At 39.3% G+C, this 13,584-nt stretch overlaps 1 protein-coding gene across 5 annotated transcripts; it reads right to left on the minus strand.

Annotated features, from left to right (window-relative positions):
* Positions 1-724: 724 nt before the first annotated feature.
* Positions 725-12,665, minus strand: LOC120730809 (low affinity immunoglobulin gamma Fc region receptor II-like). Of its 5 annotated transcripts, none has more exons than XM_040027323.1 (6): positions 11,331-12,659; positions 9,808-10,071; positions 9,104-9,358; positions 8,369-8,482; positions 4,928-4,999; positions 725-1,601 (listed from the first exon to the last, which is right to left on the minus strand). In XM_040027323.1, exons 1-6 carry the CDS (start codon positions 11,359-11,361, stop codon positions 1,513-1,515), a joined length of 825 nt encoding a protein of 274 aa, XP_039883257.1. In that variant the 5' UTR covers positions 11,362-12,659; the 3' UTR covers positions 725-1,512. The 5 variants fall into 5 exon arrangements, 4 of the variants coding, with proteins under 4 accessions (XP_039883257.1, XP_039883256.1, XP_039883255.1 ...); XR_005695207.1 differs by having other exon boundaries at positions 1,549-1,601; positions 4,928-5,747; positions 11,331-12,663; XM_040027322.1 differs by lacking the exon at positions 725-1,601 and having other exon boundaries at positions 3,671-4,999; positions 8,369-8,479; positions 11,331-12,665.
* Positions 12,666-13,584: the final 919 nt, after the last annotated feature.

The following is a 13,584-nucleotide window of genomic DNA, read 5'->3' on the forward strand; positions in this document are numbered from 1 at the left end:
GTGGCGTGCCCGCGGGCTCTGCCGGCAGCCAGCTGTGCCAGAGAGGACCGAGCTTCAGGCCCAGAGGCCAGAGACCTGAGGGCATCCCACCCCCCGGAAGGAGCCCAGCCGGGTCACAGGCGCCCGGCCCCGCCAATCGGCCACCAGGAGTGAGCCGGTACATACATAATTTAACCACATACTAACAAAATCCTGAATGACAACATATACAAAACATGGAACTGAAATCTAAGGATAACAAACTAGAAGATTCCTCAACGTTCACAAAACTCAAAACCCTGGGTCACAGACCCAGGTACCATGACATAAACACTAACAATAACTTAAAGGTTTCCTTCCTTTAGTTGTGATACTATAATTTAGTTTCACCGATTCACTCATTGTCCCACCTGTATGTATGTCTCCCCCTTACTGGTGTTATATGACCTTTCAGAACACTAGAGCTGCAACAAAAACAGTATAAGAAAATACAGATAAATAAAGCATTATAAAACACAAAATTGCTTATGCTTTAATTAATTCCTCTGCAGTGCAAGCTGTAATCTGTGTTATCCATTATTTATGTAGTAAGACTTTTACTTGAGAAAAAGACAGAGAAAGCCGCTCAAAGACAAGATACAGCCAGACTCTGGCCTAACAGGGAGAGTCCCAGAGAGATATCGATAACAAAGATATGGACTGTTCTTCCTTCTGTGAAAACAACAAAAAGGTTTTGCGCTATATCTTGGGTTTGGTGGTTTTATTGTTCGTTAAGATCACATTATTATCATAACAAGACAAAATCATTGAATGTAGCAACAGAAAGTTCAAGGCCTATTACAAGCACTGATTTCCAAATCAAGGCATTCACATTTTTGCTTTTGGGTAACTGAAAGTTTTCTTACAGCAAAACTTCTGAGCCAGAAGTTGTGTTCAGTGTATTAAAGAACACACAAAAAAGACGATGAAGAGATGCAAACGCCCTAAGCTGCAAAGCAATGAACAGCTACTCTAAAGAGAAACGGACTACAAAAAGATAAAATCAGAAAAAGAAAACTTTAAATCGAAAAAAGTTGGTACAATGTTGCTAAATTACATCACATGTTCGACAGAAACATTTAAAAAGCAAAAAAACAAACCAACAAAAAAACCACTAGGACTACAAAAAAACTTCAAAGTTACTCAAGCTCTTTGTGGTTGCTTCAAAGTAACAAACAGAAATAAGAGTGATATCTACAAAACCACTGGAAAAAATGACAAAGAAAGACAAAGACACTACAAAGACAAACTCTTAACAATAAAAAAAATGAAAATGTAACATGACTGAAGTAAACACACCTCCAACAAAGACTCACAACAATCATTTCATATACAACCCAACTGCAAAGAGATATGAACTGACCGAAAGTGACAAAATGACAGATTTGTGCAAATTTTAAGAAATGTCAAGAAATTTTAGCTGCTGAAGAAAATTCTTTGAAATCTCCACAAACATTTCTTCACGTTAATACAAAGAATAAATAAATAAAAAGTTTAAACACTTAATCTGGAGTCTTTAGGTGTTTCCTGGCACATGTTTGCCAGACTGAGTGTTGAGTAGAAGGACGCCTCAGAGTTCATATCTGTGGAGAGAGGACAGGTTCAGAAAATGTTCAAACTAAAAGCAGTGAAAGCATTTTTTCCCTTTTAATTAATTTAATACTGAAAGGTTGGCGTCAGTCTCATCTCTCAAAGGTGTTAAAAGTGATGACACGGATGTGGTGGGGGATTTCTGCTTCTCTGTGTGAAGTCTTTTACATGGAGGCGGCAATGTTCTCTGCTTCTAGACAACAATGCAGTGTTTGTTTGTGTCTAAAGCATCTGTGTGAGGCTTTCATCTCAATATGGACCAAAAGGAAGAAGGAGGCAACCTTATTAAACTTCACCGTATGATTCACCAGCAAGTTCTGTTCTCTGTTCAGACCATTCAGTCAGTTTGTTCCAAAGTCCTGTACCACAGCCAGTTTCAGCAGTCCCTGCTCGACCATCAAGATGAGTATGGAGATGTAATATGTCACAAGAATGATCAGTAGGAGATCTGCACTACGGGGATTTGGGGTTTTTTGTCCTCTGAGGAAGAAAATTGGGCAGTTTGTGGCTGAAATAGGACAACCATTGCACAAAAGGAAGGATGTGGTGGTAAACCAGCTCTATGTGCACATCAGAGCCTTCGAAACTAAGCTGCAGCTTTTCCAGCACTGCATGAGGTGCTAGAAAGTTTTCCACAGGACATCATTACTGCACAAGTGACGTGGAATGTGACAGCTATGGGACTGTGTATTGTGGAGTTTATTGAACAGTTTCAGGATATTACATCTATTGAAAAAGACACGTTTTGATTTTTTCTTCTTCCCCTTACTCCATCGACCCTGATAATGCTCCGTATCAACTGCAGCTGGAGTTCATTGAATATCAGTGTGACAATGAGTGTAACAGCCAGCACCAATAACTCTAACTGGTTGAACTTTTACCGGCAGCTGGATAAAGGCAGTTTCCCAGTAATGTGAATATTTACAATGTGAGTTGATCTGAAAACGTCAACGTCAACAGATTGCATGCCACCGATTAGCATAGACATTTTAGACAACACAGTAGTCCTCGTGTCTGACAAAAAGGCACAGACGGAGCAGAAAGTATACCATATAAGGCTGATGTCCAGAGAGGTGCAGAAGAAGAAACATGAGCTGATATCAGGCATCAGATGTTGCTAATATTCAGTTTCTGTGACCCACAATAAAAAGGGTTTACTGCCGGGCTGTGGCAGCCTTTGTCTCTGAGCCAGAGAGACCGAGGTTTATGGCACCATGTGAAACTAATTTTAAATTCTTACCATTTGATAAGAAACTGTGAAAACTTATAATTGGAGCAAATTCATTTTCTCTCATGAAAAAAAAGAACAACATCCTCGATTGTCGTGTTGTTTGTGTCACAATGACATCACTGGGTTTTCAGCTATAAAGACCCGTTGTGGATTAGGTGCTACTTAGTTGTAATGGAAAACCACTGAAACTGAGTAGATTTGAGCCCCGTCCAGTCGCGTAGGAAAAGGGCTACATGTGCCTTACACATCTCAACCGCTGCTCTCAAAGACCAGATGTGTATTAAAATCCAGGGCTCAGGTTTTTCTCATTAATATCAGGATGTTACCTGTTTCTGCAGATAAAAATATCTGCAGTGATAGATTTTTCTAAAGGTACAATTTACCATTGATAACAATTTAAAGTCAAAATATGGTGTTTAGATTTTTGTATTGAATGTAAGAATAGGATTGTAACTGTAACTGTTGGTGCTGGGAACCTGTAGAAAATGATCCAGAAATCTTGTGCTTCACATGTTTTGAACTTAATCATTAACAGTTTTATTTTTTTATTGCTCAAACACATCTGATCACCGAAGCAACAATTCTTGTGCTACCGAAAATAAAATGTTAAAACATAAAGTTTATGGCTCGAAAAAGGCGAGGAGGATGTTGTGTTAGCCTCTGTGTGGTTTTACCTTAGAGAGCTTAGTTGTGTTTGTCTGCAGTGGGCGTGTCTGGTTAGGTAATGTGGAGCAGTAAATGCCTAATGTATGTTTTGCAGGGCCTGTCATGTAACATTGTCCCACCCTTTTGTTTCAGATCTATTGCTGAGCTCATTGGGGTTTTATTTACCTTCATGTTTGATGACAACACCATGTCAGTGGTTTAAGTTGGTTACTGGGTTTGTCCTGGTCACCATGGTAGCACGGACAGGAGTGTGCCCATTGTGGAAAAATAATATATTTTTAAGTTGTCACATGTTAACTGAGTGTGGACAGTGTGTGTTCTCACTGTTTTATACATTTCAAGTAATGCAGAATGATGACACTGAATGAGCAGTAACATTAGGATTCAGTTTGTGAAGATGCAGCTATTTTATTCTGTTCAGACACAAAGTGAAAATCCCTGAAAATGTCACAGTAAACTTGATATTTGACCTGCAATAAAACAGGACGGGCAAAATATTTTTACTAAAGACTGTTAATTACATTTTTTATTCATGCAAACCTTTGCTGGCAGCAGGACAGTGTCTCTAAGATTTGCTGATGGTAACTATTTTTATGAAATGTGTCTTTTCTTGACAATAACAGAAGAGAAACACCACACACAGCATCAGGCTTTGGATATGAAGGATTGTAGGCCATTTATTTTCATTTATGAGATTGTGAACAATAAGGGAAACACCATGTTTGTTTGTTTGTTTGTTTATAAATATACTTACATATTTTCCATATATTATATAACTATTGTGTTTTTGGTTCCCACGCTCAGTCTGCATACTTTTTTTTTTAACCCACAGGATGTTAGTTCTTCAACAGCATAAACAAAAGCCTGAAGTGTTACATAACATTTGTAGCTGCCTATAAAACAGCACCTCTCCAGTCTGTGTTTACATCATAGTAAAAGAAAAGGCAGCCGACTCCTTCAGTATAAAAGCTCTGTGCAGAAACTCTGAGCATGTCAGTTTTATCACAATAAATACAATTGGGCGTCTCTGAGTGAAACAGCAGGAGCTGACTGACAGTAAAACTAGAGGGCGGAGTCTGGAGCACGTGCTAAAGCATTATGTTTGTAACTATGGTGATAGTTAACCAGTGACAGTGCAGAGGTCTTCTGTTTCTAGGCAGATAACAACAACATGCACATGACTTCACACAGTCTTCAGTACATAGTGGAGGAAATGACAGAGTGAGTTTACAGTGTTTATGCAGTGAGAACTAAAGTTTAGTGCAGCTTGTCCTTTAGTTTAAAATCTCATGTGAACTCTGGTTGTTTTTATCCTCATTATTTACAGTTTTATATCACAGAGGCCTTTAAATTCAGTCAGACACAGAAGCCTGCAATAAAAGAGAGAACTGTGAGTATGTGAGTGAGTTTTTATGTTCTTACCTCTGAACGTACGAGGTTTCACTTCCTGTGTGGCGGTAATGTCAGTGTACGAGACAGCAGGCTTCACTTTATCTGCAATACAGAACATTCACGTGTTACACAACAGCTGGACTCAAATCCACATAAGTGCGTTTTAGTAATAATGTGGAAAAAAACAGAACTGCTGTTGGAAACAAAGCAAACAATGAATTTGAGAATCTGAGTCACATTTTTGGAGAATGAACATGCGAAGAAAACAAAGCAGTGACGTGAGAACAGCAACAGATCTCCGTCAACACCAACAAACACCCATCATTAAAGTGTTACCTGTGTTTGTTTGTAGGGTTTACCCTGCACAGTGAAGCAACACGTCTGATGCTGACATCAGACGTGTTACGTAAACCATGATTATGAAACTGTGTCACATGGGATGACTAACATTCCCAGTGACAGATCCACTGGGAGTGATCACCTGACCTCAGTGAGTTTATGACCAGTTTTTGCAGAACTGTTTTGCATGGGCTTTGCCTTACAACATAAAGCACCTTGATATAGATGAATAGATAGATCTATATCTCAAGGTGCTTTATATTGTAAGGTAAAGACGACAAACAAGAAGGGATGACCTCTCACCTTTATCATTAACACACTGAGACGGTATCAGTCCCACTCCCAGTGACACATCCACAGTTATCACCTGACCTCAATGATTTTATGACCAACTTATTCATTGCTAACATGTTTAGGAGCCATTCATGATTAAAATACGTGTTACAGTGTAGTTATAGTTACTTGTGTTATTGTTCTGTTTCCTCACAGTTTCCAGCTGTGTTCACTTTATCTGCAAATTTTCATGGGTTCGCAGAACAGTCGGATTCAAACATGCAAATCCAGAAAACTGAACTGCTGAAAATAAGTGAACAGGATTCTTTTGACACTTACGGTTAAAAAAAAATCACTGTGGCAGGGAAAGATTAGACTGGAAGAGAGCACAGATCTACTAAGACCAGTGGAACGAGCTGTCGCTGTTTGTTCAGTGTTTACTTTGTTTGGTGAACAAGGAAGGAGTTCCCTCTTCATTCCTAGTTCATCCCTTTTGGTGACGAAAAGGAAACCCTCTGATTGCTCATGAAAAGGAATGAACTATAAATAACAGAGTCATAAAGAACTCCTATTGTTTCAGAAACTACGGCACAATAGTGTCTCCCAGTGAAGAATGCAGATAGTTGTTGCGTGACACAGTTTGTTCATGACTTTTGAACTAGACTCTCCAGCAATAAACCTGCTGTGTTATATTTAGGCTCAGATAATATTTAAAGGCGCTGCTTGAATGTGCCAAAGTGTGATTCTGAATCTTCTCTGCTGAGCTCTGAAACAGACGTTGCAGGATCAAGATGAGTAGGCCACAGGAAAAGCACAGGGAATCATTTTTTTCAAAATAAAACAATCTGCAGAGAGTAAATGTTCCACCTCTGAAACCATTCAGGTGATTTACAACTGTACAAAGAACAACATGAAACTAATGACAGTGTTTGGCCAACAACAGTAACTTTATGTATAGATCCTTTTTCAGTTTTTCCGAACATAATTTCTTCTTTTTTCATGTAAACCTTCTCACTTACACCATTTAAGAGATACAAGTATTATTTACAGATATCACCTGACATTAGTTAGATATTTTTATTAGTATTCTATGTTTCTGTAGGTTTATTCCACTTTTTGTTCAGTTTACTTTATTAGTGTTGGTTTTGTATTAACTGGTTAAAACTAAGTGGCAGTGTAAATATTGTGTGGCTACGTTCATTTTAGAATTCTTGCACACAATACCGCAATGATGCACAACCACAATAATAATAGCTTTGGCGTGCCTGTAGGTCATGAATGCGTAGCTAGAGTCAGACTTTTGTTTGCTACTTCCTCATAAAGGCCATAACTATGCTTAAAATGCAGTTTTATGATGCATGAGTTAACCTTTTCAACAGTTCAGTATTGTAGGCACATAAATGCAGTCAAACATCATTGATGAAAGAAACAAAGCTTTAAGAGTTACAATGAATAGAGAAGTGAGCAGTGAATGCATCATCACTTCAACCACAAATGCGTAATGCAGAGAAACTCACTATTAACAAGTCGTTCAATGTAACATCACCAAATTCATTAAAGAAGCTTTTGAGTAAAGTGAAACTGCATATGTGTGTGTCCACACTGATGGAAACAGTAGATGTTCAACAGAGAACCTGACTAGCCTTGACTTCCTGATGGATATCTTATTGATTTCATGTGTTGCACAGCATTAGTGGTTTCTTATTAACTACTTTTTATCAGGTGACAAAGGTGACCGCTCAGTTTCAGTGCCTCTAGATTTGAAAGCTACTTTTGAGACATTTGGTTATTGTCATAAATTGCTGTGTGGCAGGCAGGCGATGTGGTAAAAATGCAGGCGCCCAGACTCAAGGTGTTAACTCAAAGTCACAGCTTTATTGGCTGGCAGGAAAAAACATACAAACTAAACTGGGAAACAACAAACTAAAACTCGCAGAGAGCCACAGGGAGGTCCACACAGCATGAGGGACAACGCTACCGTGACAGTTATTCTGATCTCCTGCACAATGGGGAAATCTGGGCTGAGATTAGAGGATCTATCACAGTAGTTCATCTAGAGAACGGTGGCCACAATCTGTCCATTTCCTTCCACTTTTCCCTGTCATTTTCAGTTAAATTAAGGTTTATTTTTATAGCATCAAAAACAAGGCACATAAAGGCACTTCATGTCGTAAGGTAAAGACGAGTCTACACTATTCAACAGTTAAATGAGTCCCACTATCAGTAAACACTTGCAACTGTGGCAAGAAAAAAAAACTCCCTTTCAACAGGAAGAAAACGCCAACAGAACAAGGCTGAAGGAGGAGTGACCATGTGCTGCGATCCCAACTCTTATCACCACCAGTTTGTGTCCATTTGGAAAATGAATTGCTCACCCCTGCGTCCTCTGTTCCAGATTTTGTTCACAGTATCCGTCATGGCTCTATCTTTGTCCCGCTGTTTTCTACAGAAATGCTATCTCGAGCAGATTGTTCATGTATTCATAGTATTAGCCACCACACTTATGCAGATGACGAATCATTAAATGTCTCTCTACAGTCAAACAATCCAAACAGTCACAGGAATGTTTGGAGAAATCAAAGGCTGACTGCTCTAAAAGTGTCAGGGTTACAGGATTAAGAAGGTTTGATTGAAATGACCTGGATGTATCTGTAGTATTGCCTTCATGAAATGAACAGAGTAGGAGGAGGTAGGACCGGACTCTCGTGTGAGTGCAGCAGATTTTAGTTTTATTCTTGGGGGATGATTTTTTTAACCGCGACCAAGAGAAAGGAATTCTACACACGGTGAAAGTGACATTGTAGCAACAGGATGTAAAATGTCATTTCTTTTTTTTTATTTACATCAAAACATGCTGACCTTTGTGGCTCCTCCAGAGGCAGAGCAGCATCAGCAAAATCAGCATGAGGCAGACACCCACCACAGGAAGAATCACTCGGGGGGAAGAATCAGACGACGAGTCAGGACTCCCTGCTTCAAAACAAAAATACCACACATTGGCCTAAATGCAGACCCACAGGCCTTTGTATAAATGTCCAGCAGGGTTTTTTGTGCTAAGCTTGGCTGACAGCACACAGGATCTACCCTTCAGTTAGGACATCAAACAAGTGCACTTCTCATGATGTTGTAACAGTCCTTTAAAGTAAACAGTTTCTATAGAAAAACATTCAAGTGGTTGGTGGTTGATACAAATCCATCATTTGAACTCAGTCAGCAGTTTTCTTAAAGATTGCTGACTAACAATTTTTTTATAAAGACAAACATAAAAAGGGGGATTCGGGTCTTTAAAACTTGTGTATATTTTGGAACTGAATGAACAGTTGAAGAAGGAAAAGTCCTTCCTTTACACTTTTTAACCAAACTAAACTAATGTTGTGTGGGTAAGGTGTCTGGATGCACTTATGTTCAGATTTGATCAATACTTACTGGGTAAAATTGGAAAAATAACCATATTTTGGTGGTTGCACAAAAATGCACAATAGCATAGAAGCACAAAAGTAGAACTTTGTCATGTAAAACAACCATATCTGGCTTCTAGTATGAATCCATCATGCTCACAGTAAGATGTTATAACTCTTTATGTTTTCTGCTCACCTGGAGAAACAACCACCAGCGAGCTGTCTGGTGATTCTCCAACTCCAGTGATGTTACACTTGTAGAATCCTTCATGTGATTTGGAAACCCTGTAGATGGTCAGGTTTCCTGTAGAGCTGCTCCCAATGAGATCATCATTTTTATAGAAAGTAGAAGTGAAATTGGAGGAGGAGTCTGCATTGTGTCTACAGTGCAGAGTTACAGTGTCTCCCTCCATCACAGGATGGGCAGGACCTTCCAGGATCACAGAACCAGCTGAAACATAAAACGTTTAGTTCAGACTCCCCTTGCAGCATCGGGTTATGTTTCTGATGCAATTCTATTTAAAAGCTTTTCTTTTGCTTAGTGTCATTTTTAAATTTTGCTTTGTTTTTAGCTGAGACTGAAGTGGTTATCTGCTTGCTGGCAGAATGTTTGCTGGCAGATAACAGGACTTTCATTCGAACAAATAACTGGAGTCAGTTGAGGCCTGTGTAGAATAGTTCATGAGTTAAATAAAAATGTATATGATTACAGTGGGACACGATCAAACTTCAGATGGTGAATGTTGTGGTTTTTGTGGTGAATTAAAACATCCTGTTTACTTGGCACAAAAAGAGCTGGTTCTTCATGATATGTTCATGTTATCTGTAAACGTGTAGAAGCTTTTCAGGTGCTTTGAGTCACTAATGGCTACAACTCATGATTTGTTGATCAAAGCTCACCTGTGACAGTGATGTTGATGGCATCAAAACACTCTCCCGTTGCAGACTCACACCAGTAAACTCCACTGTCTGTTGGATAAAGGTCACTGATTTTGCAGTGAGATACATTTGTTCCATTTGGGGATGAGGGACATGTGGTGTTTGTGTATAAGGACGTGCTCCTCTTAACTCTCCACTCTGAAGAGTTTTCCTGCCCCCCACAGCTCATGGAGACGGACTCATACTGGAAGAACTGGGATCTGTTAGGAATGATTCTGAGTGAAGCTGCAAAACAAAAAGAGAAATGATGGCAAACTTAAGTTTATGTTGTTAATGCGCTTGCAGAAAGGAGCAACCATGAAAGCTGGGCGATGCATAGACGCCTGCTTTAGATGCTGTTTCACTACGGATGTTATTTGGATTAAAATGTGTCTGTTTAGCATGTGGCTGTAATGAAACCCCGGCCTAAGGCAGAATGGCTACCTGTTTACAATGCGATGCGGTTAGCGGCTGCAGCGAGCTACAGTAGCAAACGTAGACTGGATGCAATCGAAGCTTTATGTGCCACCCACGATCTCAGATAGAGGAGCAACACATCACACTAAATGCCGTTAGTGGGAACACACAATAGCAAAGACAGACTGCCCTTGACCTTTAACAATAAAATTCTGACTTTTGATTTTTATTAGTTGTGAGTTTTTTTTACATTTTGTCCCAAAAGAAACAACAACAACAAATGAAATTAAATATGGGGAAAAAAAAAAAAGGTAACAGAAATTTTGAAAAAAGGAAATTAAACTTGACCAAAACAAAGAAACCAACAGAATGATATTGTGTGCTTAAAAAAATAATTTTAAAATTTAGAAAAATACACATGAAATGTTTTTAAACTTAAGCTTTTTTGGACAAATTTGCCATGGCAACCAGCCTAAACAGGCTTTGACGTGCAGGTTTACTGAGATTATTCGTGTACATGACTGTGACTCGCCTGCATTCAAAAATCACAGTTTTGTATTGTAATTGTTTTTCTGAACTTTAAAATTTTTGACCCTGACAAATACTTACCCACACAACCTTTGAAATAATAATACTTAATGTGATCAAATCTAAACTGAGACAAGCAATCAGCTCCGAAACTAAAATGAGCGGTCAAGAAAAACCTAAACGCACAAATTAAAATACACTTTGTAATTCTGGCAATTACTTAGTAGTTACATGCAGTAAGTTACTGAGCCGTTACTAAACAATACAACAATCATTTGCTGTTACTTATAACAACCTTGTAATTACATGGCAGCTTCAAGACAAAAATGAGTGCATCTTTAATTGATAAATTCTGGTTGTAACAACAAGATAACTGAAAATCTATGATATGAAGAGTAACATTTATGAGCCATTGAAAAATATAATATTTAATATAACATGTAATATACATAACATATAACATAAAACATATATAACATACATATAGATTCTGCTCATAAAGAAGAAGACAGTTAGTGCTTTTGCACTAAATGAGAGCGCTCCAACACACTTTTACTCACCAATAACAGCACACAGTGTTGCTATCTCCATGCTGCTGGTGCACTGACAGACAGGCTGATAAACCTGGGGGGTGCCGCATGCTTTCTACTTTTTGTTAGCGTCACAGTGACCACAGCTTCCTGCCGTAATCATCTCCTGTTCTAAATGTGTTAAAAACTTGTTTGTGCAGGATGTGTCTTTTTCTGACACCTCAAATGTCAAAGTGTGTGTAAATATGTGAACGTGGTCCTGTTTTGCTTTGTTGTGTGTTTGTTCTGTCCTGCCTTTACTCTTTGAACATGGTTTGAATAAATATGTGCCAAACGCATCTGGTCACGTGATAACCAAGAGCTCATCCAAATGTGATTTGTGAAGAAAACTGAAGGGAAGTGATTTTTGAAATTTTCTTTAATGGATAAAAATCAACTGGACCATAAATGTTTTTTATTTTTGTTTGTTTTTTGTTGGATAATTGTTAGTTTTTGATTGAATTTAGTGTCAAGAGCCATTTCAGATGGAAACCCACAAAGATGTGCAAGGATTAAACACACACAGCAACAGATCATAGAAAGTGAACAGTGGGACATATATAAACACCAAGGACTAATTAGGGAATGACTGGAGGTGGAATAATTACACACAGATCAAAATCAGGAGCAGAAGATCGTAAGGAACGAGGAAAAACTAACGTAAGACATGAAAGAAGACTAACCTCTTAAGTGGAACAGGAAATAAACATCTAACACTGGAGAAGACATGATACCTCATGGTCAAAGTACTTAGTCACAGAGGGAACTAAAAACACTAGAAGAAACAGTGAATTCAAACAGGATAAAACAAAAAACAAACCGGAATTCAAAAGTTTAAACATGTAAAAGTTCAGAGGCCCTGACTGCTGATGCTTCAAAGAGCAGCGGGATGTCGGGGCGGAGCAGAGAAGCAGGCCCTGTGCTTATCTCGTGCTAACGCTGCACAGCAACAGATGCTGAGTCGGCACCAATGGGCTCGGGAACAGCAGGCCTCCACACGTTCAGGCCCAGGCTAAGATGGTGGAGAGGTTGTGGCATGCCGGCAATGGGCAAGGAGAGATGACGGCCTATGTCATGAACTGGGGAGATGGGCTAAAAGGAGGTCGACTCAGAGTCAGGAAGTGAAGATGCTGGCTCTTCTTCTCTTTCTTCTTTTTGGTTATCCCTGCCATCGTCCTCTGTCACACTGTGTGTTCTTCTTCACAGCATCCATGAATCTTCTCTATCCACTATCACTCCTCTGCACCCAAACTCCATTTAAAACTAATCAGGAACAAGAATTAAAATAATAAACCTGAAACTAAAGTTCAATGTTACACAAATTTGCAACAGAGAATCGGAAAAGCCTGAAACTCAAATGCAACACAAAACCCCTCAAACCACGATGCAAATATGTGAGAATGAGTCTTTGTCTCCTGATCGTAGACTGCGGGCTGTAATCAGTGATCGATGCACTGTGTCAGGTTCAGACTGATGTTGTCTCTTTCAAGAGTGCGGCTGCACATTTTTATCACTTCATCACAGGAGCTGTGCCATTATTTGCTAACTCAGCACTGCTTCAGAGCTGCTTGCACATCAAAACTATCAGGATGTCACAGTTGCCAGCATGGCTGCAGTTCACCAAAGGTGCTGGTATTCTGCTGAAAGCACTTTCAGTAGAACAGCTCACCTCACCTGGCAGCTCACCTTCATAGAGATGTCTGATGTTTGATACTCCTGTAAAATAGATTGATCTCAGGCTCTTTGCAGTTTTATTAGCCAGCTGTGTGTCTCCGCAGCTTGTTGGTCCTTGTTAATGCAAACGTCCTGCATGGATCGAGCCAGCTCTGGACCTGGTGTCTCCTCTATTCTCACAGAATATCTGAGAGTGAAAGTCCTTTTCAGATTTAATGTGTGCTTTTTGTGTAGAAACAATAATTCAGTGTCAGGGGGTGATGAGGCACAGAGCCCAGAGCTGGCCTATCAAACGGCCCATTGGATTACTTTATATGGTAAAAAATGTGCTGAAGAATACATCTTGGAATCTGCAGCCTTTTTTAACCAAGGGGAAACACAATGAATCACAGGCAAATTTGGCGCAGAGATGTGAATAATCGTCTATTTAATAGCTGACTTCCTAGCAAAAATTCCCCCTTCCTAGCAAAGCGTAACAAAGTAAGATTAGTAATCTCACCGGGTCCTTAGCATCTTCCTCTGTCACACCAACCATCTACATGTCCTCCTTCACTACATCCATGAATCTTCT

Source organism: Simochromis diagramma, unplaced genomic scaffold, assembly GCF_900408965.1.
Source record: "Simochromis diagramma unplaced genomic scaffold, fSimDia1.1 OVJJ01000766.1, whole genome shotgun sequence".
Lineage (NCBI taxonomy): Eukaryota > Metazoa > Chordata > Actinopteri > Cichliformes > Cichlidae > Simochromis > Simochromis diagramma.